At 30.4% G+C, this 19,671-nt stretch overlaps 2 protein-coding genes across 5 annotated transcripts; one reads left to right on the top strand and one right to left on the bottom strand.

Annotated features, from left to right (window-relative positions):
* Positions 1-1,876: 1,876 nt before the first annotated feature.
* Positions 1,877-6,609, top strand: LOC123260360 (probable ATP-dependent RNA helicase DDX20). The gene is made up of 2 exons (XM_044721405.1): positions 1,877-2,597; positions 4,277-6,609. Exons 1-2 carry the CDS (start codon positions 2,001-2,003, stop codon positions 6,203-6,205), a joined length of 2,526 nt encoding a protein of 841 aa, XP_044577340.1. The 5' UTR covers positions 1,877-2,000; the 3' UTR covers positions 6,206-6,609.
* A 1,521-nt stretch (positions 6,610-8,130) lies between these two features.
* On the bottom strand, positions 8,131-17,364 carry LOC123260358 (regulator of nonsense transcripts 1 homolog). Of its 4 annotated transcripts, none has more exons than XM_044721404.1 (6): positions 17,180-17,364; positions 15,960-16,215; positions 14,205-14,482; positions 13,926-14,081; positions 11,284-13,638; positions 8,131-8,585 (listed from the first exon to the last, which is right to left on the bottom strand). In XM_044721404.1, the coding sequence occupies exons 2-6, from the start codon at positions 16,146-16,148 to the stop codon at positions 8,210-8,212; spliced, it is 3,354 nt and encodes a 1,117-aa protein (XP_044577339.1). In that variant the 5' UTR covers positions 16,149-16,215; positions 17,180-17,364; the 3' UTR covers positions 8,131-8,209. The 4 variants fall into 4 exon arrangements, with proteins under 4 accessions (XP_044577339.1, XP_044577338.1, XP_044577337.1 ...); XM_044721403.1 differs by lacking the exon at positions 17,180-17,364 and adding an exon at positions 16,730-16,911; XM_044721402.1 differs by lacking the exon at positions 17,180-17,364 and adding an exon at positions 16,726-16,911.
* Between the last annotated feature and the right edge of the window lie 2,307 nt (positions 17,365-19,671).

The following is a 19,671-nucleotide window of genomic DNA, read 5'->3' on the forward strand; positions in this document are numbered from 1 at the left end:
TGAGATTCTTCGTGAGGCTTGAAAAACTGCGTCGAATGCTTCTAACCGCTTAAATATCGGTTCATTCATTCAAAAGTTATTGTGGTTTAAAAATTCAAAAAATAGAGTCTTATCAAATCTCTATCAGACTTTTGAGCTCGAAGAGCTTTAAAGGATAGGAAAGCGATCTCTTTGAGCTCGGAGAGCTCAAAATAACCCATAAATTGTATTTTTGAGCTCGAAGAGCTCAAAAACGTCATTGGTGCAATTTTAAGTGCCTAAGTATGAAATTAGTGGGAAGTTGCAGGGATGGCCTTCAGGGTCAACCGTTTTCCTAATTTTTTTTGGATCGATTTATGTATTATTTTGAGCTCTCCGAGCTCGGAAAGATAGCTTTTCTATGCTTCTTCGAGCTCAAAAGTCTAAAAATCATACTATCTCATCAAAAACGATCCGAAAAGAAATGTTATGTGAACTTATGCAAAGTTATGTAAAGTTATGTGAAGTTATGTGAAAAAAACACTTGAACGAATTGATTGAAATTATGTGAAATTATGTGAAGTTATGTGCAGAATACACTTTTCGGTTTTCTTTCGTTCATGATTTCTCTTGAACGAATCGACTGAAATTATGTGAAATTATGTGAAATTATGTGAAGTTATGTGCAGAAAACACTTTTCGGTTTTCTTTCGTTTATGATATCTCTTGAACGAATTGACTGCACTGATAGAAGGATTTATTTGTATTAAATAATATTTGTTAATAGCTAACAAATCATTTATTAGAGACCATTTTTTAATGTTAAATAAATATTTCTTAGTATTCAAAATGATTTGTTTGTATTCAATAAATCTGATATTCATTTATTAGGTATTAATAAATCTTTTTAAATACTAAGAAATATTTGTTAAGGCCTAACAAATGGCATCTAATAAATGATTTGTTAAATATTAACAAATCTTTTTAACTATAAACAAATCTATTAGTGTGAAGTTATGTGAAATTAAATTCTATGTCAAAAGTATAGAAAGACTATCTCTTTGAGCTTGGAGAGCTCAAAATAAGACATAAGCTGTTTTTTTGAGCTCGAAGAGCAATTATTAGTGCAATTTTAAGCGCCTAGGCGCTTAAAATTGGTATGTATTACCACTTACCCTAGGTATGTAAGTGGCGGGAAGTTGCAGAGATGGCCTTCAGGGTCAACCGTTTGTCTAATTTTTTTTTTTCTTGGAATGGTAATTTATTATGTCTTCTCTAATTATCGATCCATAAATTAGTCAATAAACAACATTGATTCTTAAATGATTAATTTATGCAAACGCGTCAAATGGTTCGATTCATCCCCGCTTGGGGGTAATTGAACTAATTATATTTAAACTTCAAACCCGAACTTTTAATATAAATAATAAATATGTTTACTTACCTATATAGCTCTAATCTTTAACCTGTAATTTTGTTGATTCATTTGTTGATTCATTATATCAAGTATCTAATAAAAAATTCAACCAACGCGGGATTTTACACATATACACTGTAGATACTTCAATAAAGCACTCCGTGCACACCTTGAACCTTTAATTCAACCAATAGCTAGATTACATGCTCATCCGGCATGTTTTCATGGCGGCAATTTAAAAATTTCAGGCACTTTTAGTGCTTGGCTTTATTATGGCATTTATCATTTAAAAATTTAAATTATCTGCGTCATCGGGATCTGCGTTAAAGATTTTCTGTGTAATCGGTTATTTGAGTAATAAGTAATCTGTGTAATAGAAAATCTGTTCAATCACAATCTGCGTAATCGGGATATGTGTCAAAGGGATCTGGGTAATAGCGCCATCTGTGTAATCGGAATCTGGGTAAAAGAGGCCGTCCCTAGCGAAATATTTACATACAAATATGTAAATAAAAACACGTGCGACATAACCTAGTTAGATCAACTAAAAACGATTCATTTGAATACTTGTCATCTAGATCATAAATCTTTCAACATAAAGTGAAATAAATAATTAAAAAAAAAAATGTATTTAACTCGTGCTCATGAACTTACCGCTCAGCCTCGTACCACAGATATATCCATAAACGAAAAAGTAACTTTTTACGAAATGGGTTTATCCCAACGTATCTTAAACGGTTTAACCGCTTGTGGTTTTGAAAAACCATCTCCAATTCAACTAAAAGCAATTCCCTTGGGAAGATGTGGATTCGATTTGCTAATCCAGGCAAAATCTGGAACCGGAAAAACAGCTGTTTTTGGAGTAATAGCATTGGAAATGATAAATCTCGATAATTCACCTCATCAAGTTTTGATTTTAGCTCCCACAAGAGAAATAGCCGTTCAAATATCAAACGTGTTTTCTTCAATCGGCTCCGAAATGCAAGGACTGAAGGTAAACTATTTTGTCGGAGGAACACCAATGCAGTCCGATAAAACAAAAATAGTCAGCTGTCATGTAATCGTAAGCACGCCCGGCCGGTTGAAGCATTTGATCGACCAAAAACTCGTTAAAATTGAAAACGTCAGATTGTTTGTGCTAGATGAAGCTGATAAATTAATGGATGACAGTTTTCGGAAAGATGTAAATTACATCTTTTCTAAATTGCCAGCGAATAAACAGGTATGAGAATTAATTTAGAATTCATTTAATAATTTTAAGAATTTTATACCAAAAAAAGTATGGCAAAAAAAATAATAAAAAAAAATTGACACGTACACGGAAAGAACAAGATGATACTGGATATTATCCCAGATTATACTGGGTGAAAAAAAATTCAGATAGTAACTAATACAATCCAGATATCACGCAGTATAATCTGGATTTTTTTAGCTACACGGAAAGAAGTAAACTGTAATAAATAATAGTCGATTTATAATAAGTAATGATCAACTGCTAAAAATTACCATTTCAAACAGTAAAATCGTGATTTTAATAATCACTATGTAATATTTATCATTTAAATGCTACAATTTACTCTTTACATGGAAGAAAATACTATTTCAAACAGTAATATTCGCTATGTAAATGTCTAAAATGTTAAAGTATAATAATTAAAAATTTTAACTTTGATATTTATCATTTCGTACCTAAAAAATGATCGTCTGATATGTAAAAAGTATAAAATACAGTTACTAAATTTCTAATACAAGCAACGTCAATATTTACAAAGTAAAATGGTAAATTCTAAACGTAACGCTAAAAATCAAACTATAATTGTTAACTTTCTTGGACTGGTAAAATATATATTTTAAGAGTAGAATTTTTACTGTTTCAAATGTTAAATTTTCCCAGTGTGAGACCTCCTTCTCCTCATATCAGCTGAGTTCTCTCTTCTCCTCATAGTATGGACTATAAATTGAAACGGCAATTTTTACTGTTTGAAACTGTAATTTTTTAAGATGAGAGTTTTGTAATATTTATATTTTTGCCACCCCGATTTCCGCTTTACTGTTTGAAACTATAAAAATTAACCGGAATCCGAGTGAATTTTACAGTTTACTTTTTTCCGTGTACTATTGCACGCCTCATAAGCGAAGCGTTGAGGTTGTGCTCTACTCTCGACATTTCAAAAAAAGCAGTTTTCTCGAAACTTAAATTCATTTTTGTTATTTATATCGCACTTACAGGTTAATAAAAGTACACTTATATCAAGTCAAATAATTTGTCAGGCACATAAAATATATTTCAATAACAATTTTTTTGTTTAACATAGTAAATAATAACATTAAACATAATATTTTCTGGACGTCCGTGTATGGATGGGTGCATGTGGCAGGGAAATTGGTCGAAAAAATGATCGTACCGGAATAATTTTTTTTTTATTATCTAAAGTAACACACTTAAAATTTTCTCAATTAATATGACCGTTCAATTCACTGTCGTTAAATTATTATTTATAAAAAACTTATATATAACTGTGGATTTTTTTGTATATCTATCTACATTTTATTATAGTATTTTTTTTCCTCACCTTAGAGTTATGGCGCCACTAAATCATAGCAGAGTTTTCTGTTTTTTATTATTTTGCTTTTTATATTTTATTTTAATCAATTTTATTGTGAAAAATGAGATTATGAGGCGTGCACTTTTGGATTTTCCAAACTTTCTGAAATTTTTTTTTACCACAGATATCACTGAGTATAATCTGGGATGATATCCAGTGTCATCTTGTTCTTTTTATATAAATTTCAAAAAGTAAAAAATGCAATTTTTTAAAAATAATTTTTTGGTAAAAATTTTTTTGTTAAAAAAAATTTTTAAATTGTCAACTGACTGCTAACTTTAATCTCATCAAACAGGTAATACTATCAAGCGCAACCTATCCAGAAAACATAACTTTATTCACAACGAAGTACATGCGAACGCCTTTGGTGTGCTTACCCGATGACAGAAGTCCTATTCTTCTCGGGTTGCGTCAATTTGTCGTGATAGTTCCTGATCATCCCAACCCGATGAAGCGAGTGGAGATAAAAGTCAAGGAATTGTTAAAAATTTTAAGAAACTTCAAGTTCAAGCAGAGTTTAGTCTTTTTTAATTATCAATCCAGAGCCCAGTCGGTTTGCAATCAAGTAACCGGCAAGGGTTTCCAGTCTACTTACATTACCGGTAATCAGGATATGAAGAAACGTTTGAGCACAATGGAGAGCTTGAAGAACTTTAAGTGTAGGATTTTGTGCTCTACTGATTTAACCGCCAGAGGAATTGATGCTGAAAACGTTAATTTGGTTGTTAATTTTGATGTTCCTTGTGACAGTGCGACTTATCTTCACAGAATTGGTCGCGCTGGAAGATACGGAGCTTATGGAATTGCCATTAGCTTGATATCTGTTAGCGAGTTGGACAATTTTAAACACTTGTTTTCTTCCCTGTCGGTTCCAAATACAAAAATATATAAACTTCCTGGTGATTATTTGCTTGAAGATATTTGGGCGGGAAATATTGAAAGGTTTGAATTATTTATGAGCTACGGAGGAAATAATTTTGATTGTAAAAATGATGTTAAAGAAGAAAAAATTGAAGTTTCCAAAACTTGTTTAAAAAATTTAGAAAATTCTAATGATAACCTAAAAAAAAATTACTTGAATAAAACTACGCCAAATTTATCAGAAAAAATTGAACCAATTATTGTTAAAGATTTAATAAATTTAGTGTATAAAAATAACAAGCCAGAGATTTTTAAAAAAAATGATTATGAAGAAAAAATGGCTGCGAATAATTTTAGGTTAGAACACGTGAGGAGGTTGAAGGAATTGAACAGTTCTTCTTTGAGTGAAACAAATAAACTTGATGATAATTTTATAAGTTATATTAAATATGATGTTCGTAAAAAGAAGAAAATTCCTTTAATTTATGATCAAAAATCAGAAAATTCTGTTGATTTAAAATTATTTGAATTTGATGACGATGATGATGATGATGTGAATTTTATGAAGTTAGTTAATGTAAATAGAGTTATTTCTTCTTCGAAACTTGAAAATAAAATTAGTTTGAATAATGAAACTGTTATTAAATGTTTAGAATATGAAGTGGAATTTTTTGATCAGTTAGAGAAGAAATATATGAATGGAGAAAAAACGGCGAGATATATTTTTAAAGATTATTGGTGGCATTTGAAAAATTTTTTGAGTATAGTGAAAAAAATTTATTTGTTGATGCATTCCAAAAAAAAGGAAATTTGTGAGGTTATAACTTCAGAAAATGGCGAACTTGTAAGCTTACATGAAAATTTGAAAAGAAAATTGCGGCTTTTCTTGTTTAGTAATACAGAAATTGAAGATGAGTTTTTTGATTCATGTATTTATGAATTTGACGTAGAAAAATGCAATGAATCTTTAAAATTTTTTGATGGTACTTTGAATTTTTCTGAATTTTTAGTTTTGAAGAAGAATATAATTACTTTTGTACCGAATGAAAAACCAAAAGGCGTATCGAATAAAATGGTGGAATATATTAAAGTTCAAGAAGAAAAGATTGAAGAAGAAAAAGAAGATCAATATGAAACAAATAGTTGTTACGAAGAAATTGATACTAATGAAATATATCGAAACTTTCCTTTAACTGTTGAACGTACTGACAAGTATGTTCAACAATTAAATAACTCGTATTACCAGCCAGAAGTTATAAATAACGTGACGCAAAATATTGAAGAATTTTTCCATCAATTAAGCATTGAAACTAAACAAATAGAATTAAATATGTATAATTGGCTGATGTTACAAAATGATTGAAAATTTTAGATTTTTGTAAATATTGTATAAATAAATTTATCGCGTGCCTGGAGGTAAAAGGGCGTACAGTTAAAGGTTAATAGGGATTTGTGCTGAAAGGGCGTATAAAAAATTTTCTTTTGCCATTCGGTTTGAAATTGTCTGAAACGTAAAAATCTGTGGAAAAAAAAGTTGGTATCCTAAAGCTGAAAGGACGTATCTCAAGACATACGCCCTTTTAGCTTTAAGAAAAGTACTACTTGAAGGTAAAAGGGCGCATAAAAAAAATTGTAGTTTTGATACCAAATGTTAAATAATAGTTTCACAAGAAAAGTTATACTAAAATAACAGCCTCATATACAAAGTTTGATATAAACAAATAGAAAATAAATCAATCAAAAACAAATTACGTAAAAATTAAGTAACTAATTTAAAGTAAAAATTACGTAATTAATTAAATCACGCGTACTTTATTGTTTTTTGGATATATTTTCTTTTTTAACTTTAAAAAATTGTTTATTTGAGGTTTTACGCCGCTACTACCACAGAAAATTTTTTTTTCACATTTTTAAACTACGAATATGTTCTTTTGTAAACTGGCCGAAAAAAAAATTATACACCCTTTCACCTTTAGATCACCAAAATTTCGAATTCTTAAAAGTAAAAGGACGTATAATTAAAGACATACGCCCTTTTACCTTTGCAAATTTTTTTTTTTTCAATTTTAAGCGTAGAATGTGTCTACTACTCGATTGGCAATAAAAAAAAAATATGCGCCCTTTTATCTTTAGGCACGCATTATAATAAAAACTGTGATTATTGTCTTGAAAAAAAATAAACATTTCGACTTTTTTTTTCATCACATTTATTGGTACGATTTAATTTTACAGTGATTTAATTTTTCCTTTTATATTTTTAATTTCATTTTCAACAATTTTCATTTAGAGGTGTGCTGTTGGTCGGAAAAAATATAAATATATATTCAATATATATATTTTTCTCTTTTATACTCTATACATTTATATTTTATTTAATTATAAATAAAGAACGAATTAAACCAAAAATAATAATAGTAATAATATTACATCAAAATATAGTATTCATTTTTTTTTACCGACGAAGTTTAAAATAACCAAAATAAAATTGTATTGTCATTTTTTTTTTCCAAAAAAATATATTTTAACAGACTGAATTATAATTTTAACGAAAAAAAAAAAAAAAAATAATAATTTTAAAAGGAAGCGCGCTGTGTTTCTTCGTCGTATTTTCGAATTACATTAATCAATTTAAATAGAAAAATTAAACATAGTTCCAATAATTATAGTAATAATAATAAATTTAATCAATTAATAATAATTATAATAATAAACGTAATTGATGTTTTTTTTTAACGATTAATCGAAGGATTTCAGGTCGGTGCATTATTTTTATTTATTATTATTTATCAAAGCCGTTTCCATTTCTTTTATATTATTAATTCTAGTAACTAAAAAAAAAAACCAATTGATTGAAAATAAAAACTGTAAAACTAATAAATTTTGTTGGAATTTTTATAGAAAAAAAAATAATAGTAATAATAATTAATAACATAAAAGTCTAACTCTCATTGATAGCACACGACCACTTTAATAAAACCTCAATCTGAATCTCTCAATTACTGACCTTATCCCCCGATAATCGATGAAATCCTCTCCATCAATCCTCCTTTGATAAATATATCTGTTAATATATTTTGTTAATAAAACCGCTGAGGGTGACAGCTCTCAATCATCATAAAACCATCATATCAGTATCCTTTAATCAATAAAAACTCCGTTATTAACAACATTAAATAATCAATCCAGAGCTTCAATAAATCCTTCATCTCAGCGTTATTAATCGCCCCTGTTCAAGAATGTATCATCGCCATCAACCCACAATCATCATCAATCTTTATCATCATCATTATGAAATGAGCCTTTTGCAGAAAGTCGCTCCCGCGACAAAATGGCGTAGCGTACATTCCCACCCCATATTTACCGCCGTTCAGTACGGCTGTGAGAATTGTCCACTGGGCTGAGACTGTCCTTGATAGAACCCACTTCTATCTCCTTGATAAGTCGAGTCCTGACTGAGCAGTCCGTCCATCTGGGACTGAAAATCGCCAACCGCGAACGAGTCCTGAGACAACTCTGCTTGAGATAATCCCGGCTGGGACAAACTAAACCCAGGCTGAGACATCCCTTGAGTAGTGCCTTGCGTAAGCGGCAAGGCTCCTCCTTGGCTATTATACGGCTGGGTGTTAATATCACTCTGACTGAACTTGCCCATTCTGGGTCCAACTGGCATCTTCTTAACCCCTCTCCTGTTCCTTTGGACATTCTGTCTCGCTTGCAAGGCCTGCTGGTGCTGATTGTAGAACCTAAAATTAACAATGAAATATTTAATGAACAATTGCGAGTAAAATTAGTCACTACACTTATATTCCGGATTTTTTATTATTGTTGTGCTGCGGTTTACTAACATGTCGAAAAAGCTGCTACTTAGGTTACAAAGAAAAATGAATTCTTGCGTAAGATTTATTTTCAAATTATCCAGATATGAACATGTAACCCCGTATTATAATAAATTATGGTGGCTAAAATTAAGTAAGAGAAGAGATTACTTCATAGCATATTTGTTTTTCAAAGAAATAAGGCTAAATTATCGGCAGCTGTTTGCCCCAGGACTTCAATATCTTAATGTATCAATGCGTAGAGGTGACATTAGACAAGATTACTTGCGTTTGCCAAGAGCAAATAGTAATATGTATGAACAATCTTTTATAATTCATCACGGAAAAAAGTAAACTGTAATAAATAACAGTTGATTTATAATAAGTAATGATCAACTGCTAAAAATTACCATTTCGAACAGTAAAATCGTGATTTTACTATTGACTTTGTAATATTTACCATTTAAACGTTACAATTTACTCTTTACATGGAAGAAAATACTATTTCAAACAGTAATATTCCCTATGTAAATGTCTAAAATGTTAAAGTATAATAATTGAGAATTCAGACTTTGATTTTTATCATTTCGTACCTAAAAAATGATGTTATGATATGTTAAAAGTATAAAATAAAGTTAGTAAATTTCTAATACAAGCAACGTCAATATTTACAAAGTAAAATGGTAAATTTTAAACGCAACGCTAAAAATCAAACTGTAATTATTGACTTGCTTGGACTGGTAAAATGTATATTTTAAAAGTATAATTTTTACTGTTTTAAATGTTATATTCTCCCAGAATGAGACCCCCTTCTCTTTCATCTGAGTTCCCTTTCTCCTCATAATATGGACTATATATTGAAATAGCAATTTTTACTGTTTGAAACTGTACACGGAAAAAAGTAAACTGTAATAAATAACAATTAATTTATAATAAGTAATGATCAACTTCTAAAAATTACCATTTCAAACAGTAAAATCGTGATTTTACTATTGACTTTATAATATTTACCATTTAAACGTTACAATTTACTCTTTACATGGAAGAAAATACTATTTCAAACAGTAATATTCCCTATGTAAATGTCTAAAATGTTAAAGTATAATAATTGAGAATTCAGACTTTGATTTTTATCATTTCGTACCTAAAAAATGATGTTATGATATGTTAAAAGTATAAAATAAAGTTAGTAAATTTCTAATACAGGCAACGTCAATATTTACAAAGTAAAATGGTAAATTTTAAACGCAACGCTAAAAATCAAACTGTAATTATTGACTTGCTTGGACTGGTAAAATGTATATTTTAAAAGTATAATTTTTACTGTTTTAAATGTTATATTCTCCCAGAATGAGACCCCCTTCTCTTTCATCTGAGTTCCCTTTCTCCTCATAATATGGACTATATATTGAAATGGCAATTTTTACTGTTTGAAACTGTAATTTTTTAAGATGAAAGAGTCGTTATTTACTATAATGACAGCTACTAATCACTTATTTTGGATAATAAATTATAAATTGTGGCTTTTATACTTTCTACATTAAGTTTTGTAATATTTATATTTTTGCCACCCCGATGTCCGCTTTACTGTTTGAAACTATAAAAATTAACCGGAATCCGAGTGAATATTACAGTTTACTTTTTTCCGTGATGGCATAAGTGTCTGGAACTCGTTGCCACCTGGGCTGACAACTGCGGATAGTCTTCCCGAATTTCAAAATGCCTCTTTTTCATTTTTTCTTGCTAATGACAATTAAAATCATTATTTTATTTGTTTAATTAATTATAATTTCTGTTTCAAAGTGTTTATTAATTTACTTATTAACTACTGTATTAGGTAATTCTAAAACCTTGCTTTACTGTTGTTATGTTATCAAACTGAGAGTACTATTTTAATTGTATTTTAATACTGTATACTTACTATGGTGGCGCAAAAAAACCGATTATTTTTTTTTTTTTTTGAGTCTCGAGTGAAAAAATGTTAGTTTTTGATGTTTTAAGAGCTCTCTCCAAAGGACAGCTTAAAAAAAATTCTAATGAGGTCACTCGAAATTTTTTTAAATTTCAAAAATCGTCAAAAATCGAATTTTTTTAAAATCGAGTTTTTTTCTCGTTACGTCATAATTTTATAAACAAAAAAAAAAGGTTTTCCTGAAAGTTTCAGTTCAAAATGTGAATTTTAAAAGGTCGCTCATAATTTTTTTTTAATTTATTAGTGACTATTTAATTGGATTAGCATTTTTTGACTCTAAAATTAAAAAAAAATTATGAGCGACCTTTCAAAATTTAAATTTTAAATTGAAACTTTCAGGAGCTTATTTTTTTTTCGTCTATAAAATTATGACGTAACGAGAAAAAAAATTAAAAAAGAAAAAAATTTCGATTTTTGAAATTTAAAAAAATTTGGAGCGACCTCTTAAAAATTTTTTTTCAAGCTGTTCTTTGAAGAGGGTTCTTAAAACATCAAAAACTAACATTTTTTTACTCGAGTCTTAAAAAAAAATAGTCGGTTTTTTTTGGCGCCACCCTAATACTTATATACATAAAAAGTGTATTGCTTATTGATGACCTTGAGGGAGCTTCGGCTCTAAGGACAAATAAATATATATCTAACTAACTAACTAACCTGGGAGGAACATGCGCCATGTTCATGAACATCCCCACAGGAACCGGGACGTTATTAATCGCAGCTTGAGCGCGCTCTGGACTGATATAACTAATAGTATCATGAGTCCTGCTGAACATATCCAGCGGGATGTTCCGTTGATAATACGGATTATGCGACTGCCCATTAACTTGTCCGGTGCGGTCATAAACCGAGCCGGGAATAAGAGCCTCTCTCGCGTCGTACATCGAGGTCGACATAAAGTGCGACCCAGGATTCGCAGAGTTAACAAGTTTCTTTGGTTTAGCAAACTGAATCATCGACTCCTTCAAATTATTCAAAGGTCCCTCAACAAGAACCTTCTGTTCCTTATAAAAATTCAGCAAGTGATTCCAGAGCGGCTGCTTGGACAGAACTTTTGGATTCCCCACAATAATAATCCCATACTTAGCTCTAGTAAGAGCAACATTAAGCCGCCGAGGGTCGTTGAGGAACCCAATTCCCTGATGCTCATTAGACCTCACACAGGACATGATAATAATATCCTTCTCTCTGCCCTGAAAAGCGTCAACGCTCGCGACTTCAATCTCCTGGTACAACTTAGCATGCAAGGAACCCTGGTACTGCATGTACTGAACCAAGTACGCTCGCTGACCCTCGTAAGGAGTAATCACACCAATTTGCTCGGGCTTGACTCCGCAGCGCAAGAACCTCGTAGTTATTTTCTCAACATTAGAAGCTTCCGTGCGGTTCAAGTAAGAAGTCCCACTACCGGCGATTTCTTCCTGGCCTTGAGTCACGTAGAAGAACATCGGCTTCTCCGGAACCGGCCAGGGGAAGTCTATTTTTACGAGCTTGCGTTCGTCAGCGCAAACTCCGTTTTGTAACGAGCCTTCGTAGAAAAAGTTTGAAGGAAACCGGGATAAGTCTGGGTGCATACGATACTGTACTTCTAGTCTGAAGGGTCTAATTCCCAGAACTACTAGGCGTTCAAAGAGAGACTGGGACAAGCCAGCGCGAGCTGCTTTCTTGCACATCACCACAGGACCCAGTTGGCAATGATCACCAACTAAGATCAACTGCTTGGCTCCGAGAACCACCGGGACCATACATTCGGGTTCTGTTGCTTGCATGCTTTCGTCGATTAATATTGAGTGGAACTTCAAACGATGCAGCCGTGGGTCACCTGCTCCAACACATGTGCAGCAAATTACATCAGCGGCTTCCAGAAGTTCTTTTTCTGAAGCTTTTTTTAATAATCTGTACCGCTTCTCGTCTGCTGATGACAATTCTCCGGTTTCGTCTTTCAATTGTTGGAGCTTTTGCAACTCAGTATTGGTCTCCATGTTCTTGATCTGGTTGTGCAGCGCCAGGAAACTCACCGGAGAGTCGATTGCTTCCCGAGACTTGGCGCAGAGGCGCACGACTTTTAAGTTAGATTTGTGGATTTTTTCTGTAAGTTGGTCCACGGCAGTGTTAGAAGGCGCGCAGACTAAAACAGGGCCACCGTTTTGCTTTACTAATTGATAGACTATTGTGGCGCTGGTGACGGTCTTGCCCGTTCCAGGAGGGCCTTGAATAAGAGACAGGGGGCGCTGTACTGCGTGCTTAACGGCGTAGACTTGGGATCGGTTCAAGTCGGGAAGGTTCGGAGCGCTGAAGTGTTTTGGTAGGTGGCAACGGAACAGGACTTCTTCGACTTCGTGGCCCAAGAGGCGGTGATAGATGTAAGCAGAGACGGAAGTGTCGTCGACGGCGAACTTCCTCAAGGCTAATTGCATCCGGTCGAAGCTGGTGCTCTTCCAGATGAAGTCCACGACAAAGTTACTGACGCACTCTGTTGGAGCTCCTGAGTTGTTTTTCAGCTCGATTCCGACCTCCTCGCCGTAGTTGTCCGGGATTTTTATTACATGGCCGATTCCGGACCAAGGTTTGTGAAGCTCGCCGAGGTATCTGAGTCTTAGCTCGTCTCCGTGCATCAATTTCATGTCACCGTCGGTTTTTGCGAGCATGAAGTAAGCGATGGTTTTCTTGTTCAAGCCCACGTCCCAGCGGACTTCGATGTTTTCTTGGGTCTGAGATTCTTTGAGCCGCTTGTCGTAGTCCGCCTCGAGTTTTACCAATGGTCCGAAGATGTTCTGGTACTGGTAGCCGTCTTCGTAGCGTAGTAAAACTTGCTGGGGTTCCTCATCGACACCAGGCTTTTCAAGGTCTTGGAAAGTTGCGTCTACGTTGTCGCGCCATAACTCTTCGAGTTTGTTTATTTGTTGAGCGGATATTTGACGCGCTCGGAGTTGCTCTTGCTCGGAAGGGATTTTTACGAGCCATGATAAGAAACTACGGTCTTCTATCAGCGGTTTCCATTGCTCTTGATCCCTAAATTCGAGGAAGTTTAATTGTTAGTGATAATTTTTAATTTAAAAAAAAAATTTCTACTAAGGTAAAAGACCCAGTTATTGACACTTGAAATTTTATTTTAATTAAAAAAAAAAACAAATCAACTGTAATAAATATAATTTTTGAATTATAAATTTTAAGAAAATTTTTATACAGTAAAATTGCAATAAAATAGTCTTTTAAAATTTCAAATGTTTTGGTTGTTATTTTGATATAAAAAAAAATTTTTTCACCGGGTCTCCTTAAAATTTCTTAAGTAGACTTACCAATTCATATCTTTTAATGAACTTTGAGCAGCACATGGTTGTCGGCAAAGTAAGACCACGACAGAGTCGGCTTTTGCTGGGATAAAACCGAGGACAAAGACATTCCTTACGGCACAAGAGTAGCACTCTAGCACTGTTTCACCCAATGGTCCATCTCTGTATGAATAATTTTAATTTTAGTTTATTTAATAATTATATTAGAAAATTTAACAAAGAATTTTAAAAATTTAAAAATTTTTTTGGATTAATAATAATTTTTCTTAATTAAATTATTAATACCTGTGAAGTGTAACTTCCTTATGCTTAGCACGAACAAGATGATTAATAATATGTGACCCCGATGTGTTGCCTCGTCCATTGCAGAACCACTTCCTGCAAACATTGCACATAACAACACACGAAGCTTCGTGAATACCGCAGTATTTACACGCATGATCCGGCAAATCACGGTTGTAATAAGCCTCCTCTTCTTCTTCCTCAAACTGTAACTCTGCGAGGTTTTGAGCAGCACCAGATATTTTCAAGTCCAATGCTGAGCTTCCGTTAGTTCCATTGATCTGAAATTGGTTAAATAAATATATATTATTAAGAGAATAAGCAAAATTTTGTGGCCGGTGTATTTATATGATAAAATGGGTTTTATGGTTAAATTTGGTATCGTTGGAAAAGTCTTGACTTGGAGTTGTGCCTTTTCATAGTTTCATATCATTTTCACCAATAGTAAATTTATAATGATAAATATTTAGGCTGTATTCGAAAATTTCCTATCTCTAGATACATAATTAAGAAATGACCTTGTATCTCGTGAACTATTGACATTTTTAAAGATATAAGCTCATCCCGATGTTACACTCATCAAGACCTTTCATTTGAGTACCCACATCAATTTTTCATATATTTATATATATTATATATATGTATATATGAAAAATATATCAAAAATGCATGTGGGTACTCAAATGAAAGCTCTTGATGAGTGTAACATCGGGATGAGCTTATATCTTTAACAACGTCAATATTTAAGAAAGTTCAGTGCAATTTAACAAATATCTTGTGAAGTATTGACATTTTTGAAGATATAAGCTCACCTCGACATTACACTTACCGAGAGCTTTCATTTGAGTACCCACATCAATTTTTTATATATTTTATATATTTATATATATTATATATATGTATATATGAAAGATATATCAAAAATGCATGTGGGTACTCAAATGAAAGCTCTTGATGAGTGTAACATCGAGATGAGCTTATATCTTTAAAAATGTCAATGTTTAAGAAAGTAAAGTGCAATTTAACAAATATCTAGTGAAATATTGACATTTTTGAAGATATAAGCTCACCCCGACATTACACTTATCGAGAGCTTTCATTTGAGTACCCACATCAATTTTTTATATATTTATATATTATTATATATATATATGTATATATGAACAATATATAAAAAATGCATGTGGGTACTCGAATGAAAGCTCTTGATGAGGGTAACATCGGGATGAGCTTATATCTTTATAAATGTCAATAGTTAACAAAGTACAGTGCAACTTAACAAAAGTCATTATTTAACAAAGCAAAATTATAGTTAACAAGTCACGGCAGTCACATAGTGACTGCAAGGTGCTAGTAAATAATTAATTAAATAAATAAATTAGTCATAAGATAAAGTCAAATAAAATTTTTCTTTAAAAATTAAACGAATAAGATAAATAAGTTATTGAGGACAAATCACGTGGTTCATTTCCTCTCAATTATAATTGCTAATTATTTAGATATGTAATTAAATCTTTATCATAATCATTATTAGAAAATAAATTATATTTTTATCATTATTAATTAATTAATAATAAATAATAAATAATAGTTTAAAGTAAAATATTGCAAGTCAATAAATAAATTTTGTTGACGTGGACAAAAATAATCTCGCATGTGCGAGAATTAATTAGATCAAGCTAGTTATTAAAAATTAAAATTAAAAGTAACACAAAAATATGTTAATTAAAAGAAATAAATAAAATTTGCTGCTAGTACCTGGACAGATTGGTTGGGCTGACTCTGAGCGGAATCATGTTGCGAAGCCTGAGTCTGGCTCGGAGATGGCAAAGTAAAGTCTGTGAAGTCAAATTCACTGCCTTGAGTATCTGCTCCAATTAAATCGGCTTCCTCGGTGTCCAAAAAGGTCAAAGTTTGGCTACTGGGTCCATACGCATCGACACTCATTTTTAACCTTTTTGTCCTTTTGTAGTTAAAATTATTTTTTCAAAAGTTTCCTAACCTCGATCTGGACCTGACTATATATAAAACAATATGTAATTAAATTAACTGATAAATTTTTAACAGTAAAGCTATTAAAATAGCACCGACTTAAAAATGTGCTCTTGTGATTCAGTAAAAACGTGTCAATGTTTCCATTTTTTGTTCCTTCAGTTGGCTAGTTTCATAATAATAAGTCACTAATTAATTATTATTATTATTATTACTATTAATATAAATAATAATGATACCAGTGATAAAAATAAAAATATTAATTAACGATTTATATTTTATAAATTGTAATAAATAATAAATCAGCAAACGGAAGTGTTGAAATTTAACCAATACATGTATACTGACACATATATTTGTCTATGAATATATAATATGTAATTATTATTGAAACATAGTGGAGAATAAAAAATACGATGACCGAATAAATAAAATCGCCATTATATTTTCTCCCACTTATTATTTAATGTCTCTCAATCTCAATTTTCAATAAAAGTAATTACTCTGTATATAGTATTAAACATTAACTCACTTGCCTACGACACAATGAGAATGAAAGTACATATAGACATATATGTATACATGTGTATCAATATATGTATTTATGTCCCGATGTGTATACGTTCGTCGTTTGTTACGTCATCAGCTGATTTGTGCAATTCCTCGGAACGTGTTGGTATCCAACATTCAACTAAACGTTGCTCAGCCTAAACTGAACCGGGACGTAGTAGAGCAATGGTTTAATTTTATGAAAATTAAGTTAGCTGATATTTAAAAATTTTTATATTTTTTTTTTACTAAAAAAAATGATTACAAACAAAAAAAAAGTTTGAAAAACTGTAAGTGCAATTTAAAAAAAATATTTAGTTCTAATTTAATAAATGAAGCGGAATTAAAAAATTAAAAATGTCGGCTAACTTTATTATTATTTTAATTTTTTTTTTTTTCAACATCTTAAATCTACAATTTAGTTTATCTATACTTACTTGCGAGTACTTATTGTATGTACGGTACGCTGCATGTATCCAATCAGTTAATATGTATAATAAATATTAAATCCATTGTCGATTGTTGTGTATTTATTACCAATAAGTTGTATCATCTATAAGTAATGAGGAAAAGAAATTAGAATTTAACGAGGACGACATGCTGGTCTGGTAAATGATCGGCCATGTTTTTTTTCACTTTACGGAAATTCACGAAGTTTATATTTTTTTTACTAACAAAATTTTAATTATAATTAATTTTTTTTTAGTTTGTAAAAAATTTTAATTATTTATTTCAAGAGTTTAAAAATTATTATTTTTTATTTTAATTATTTTTATAAAGTCAGTTTGAGCCTCGGAAGATTTCGGACACAATCGGGTGGCTTCGGTAACAGTCGGGAGAGCTCGGCGCAGTTTGTAGGCAAGAGCCGTTGGAAAGAAGACGTCAAGCGCCAAATGAACTCAAACTCCCTAGGCGTACGCTGCTTTTTTCGAGCTTGTATTAAATGATTTAAATATTAATTAATTTTAGCAGATCGGGATTGTTTTTTAGTAACTGTAGATTAGCGAGTAGGTAATTGGTAATTTGGGTAAGAAATAATTGATTATTTTTATTAATTAAGAGTATATTTTTTATGTCCATTATGACAACGTTGCGAAACGTAGGTGCGCCCGCCATTTTGATGCGCCGCGGAATTTTTGTTGGAAGTTTGATAAATATTTATAAAAACAAAGTACTTATATTAGTACTAATGTTTTTATTAATTATTTATGGCGTAATAATGTCGATGAAAATAATTATTGATAAAACTATAGAAATTCTATTTTTTTTTATTGAAAAAAAATTAAAAAATAAATTTTAAAGTTATAATTTTTAGATTTTATCTCATAAATTTCCGCACATTTTAATTACATATGAATTTTATATTGATAAAAATTTTAGAAGCAAATATTTTTGTTTAATTTTTAAAAAACTATCTTAACAATCAAAATACTCAAGGTTTTGATTGTCTTCGGAATTCAATTATTGTGATTATTTTTAAGCAAAAAAAAAAGCGGGCCTCTTCACAGAAAATTTTTTTTCTACTAAATAAAATAAAATAATTAATTAATAATATATTTCTTGATTCGAATTTTATTTTCTTAAATAAAATAATTTTTGTTATAAAAAAAAAGCTACCAATGTAGTTTATTGAACATGCGCAAGTTTTAAGATGGCGCATGCGCAGAGTGGCTCTAGGCAACGGAAAATACGGCGCAGTAAATTTTTTTTACCGACTTTTAGTAACATATCGACTAACTTACACTACACTGCCATCTTGTTTGCTTATATTTATTAATATTTCAAAAATTTCTGTAGAATAAATTCAGTAAATTTATTTTTTAAGTATTAATTTAAGAAAAGACGTTTATTTATAAAAAAAATCGTAGTCTTATATGACACTGAAGTTAGCAGACGTCTAAAAATTTTTAATTTTTTTTATTAATTAAATTACAACTCAAAAAATATTTCTAAATAATTGCACTTATAGTTTTTTACATGTGAAAAATTTTTTTTAATTGTTTAATTAAAATTTTTTCAATAAAAAATTTCTAAAAATTTTGAAATGTCGGCTAACTTGATTTCCATAGACTTATTCTATCAATGGAAATTTTCAATATCTTGAATTTGCAATTTTATATTTTTATATCAATTATTTTATCATAAATTTCCTTTAAAATTAATTTCACGTATGATTAAATTTACTTTTTTTTTTTTTTTTTTAATTTACTAATATAAAACTTTTGACTGTAATGAAAAGAATGATGACATTGTTAGTTTGTTAACAAATAATTTAATTCTTAGAAATTAACGAGCAAAAATAAAAAGCGATACGTTAAAGGAAAACGCGCGAGAAAAAGTTCATTAGTCCGACATTATTTATAAAATTTAAATAAATTTTAATATGAAAAGTAAAGTGATAATAATAATAATAATAATAATAATAATTAAAAAAAAGTTTTTAGTGCGTGAAATATACTTAGTCGTTGAATAATTAAAAGTTTTAGTTAAATTCCAGTTTTCAGTCTGTAGTTAATTGTGAATTTTGTATAAGTTCGCGAGTGTCAGTTATAAAAAAATTTTCAAGAACTAAAAAAATTATTTGGTAAGTCAATAACACTTGGTTAATTTTTTTTTTTTAATAAATAAAATTACTTTTGACCAAAGGTATATTGTAGATAAATTCAATGATATTAAAGTTAACAATCACTTGACCATTTTTTAATTTGTTTTTACAAATAAATTTGTTCCAGAAAATTAATTTTAAAAAATAGCATATTTAATTTTTTAAAATTTCTACATGTCATATTTTTTTTATAACTTTTTTTGCCATAATTTATTTGTTAAAAAAATTTTTAAAATTATTAAATATCAGCTAAATTAATTTTCATATAAATTCAGAAAAATAAAAAATTTACAATTTTTATATATTAACACATATTTTTGTTCA

This window comes from Cotesia glomerata, linkage group LG3 (assembly GCF_020080835.1).
Source record: "Cotesia glomerata isolate CgM1 linkage group LG3, MPM_Cglom_v2.3, whole genome shotgun sequence".
In the NCBI taxonomy this organism is placed as follows: domain Eukaryota; kingdom Metazoa; phylum Arthropoda; class Insecta; order Hymenoptera; family Braconidae; genus Cotesia; species Cotesia glomerata.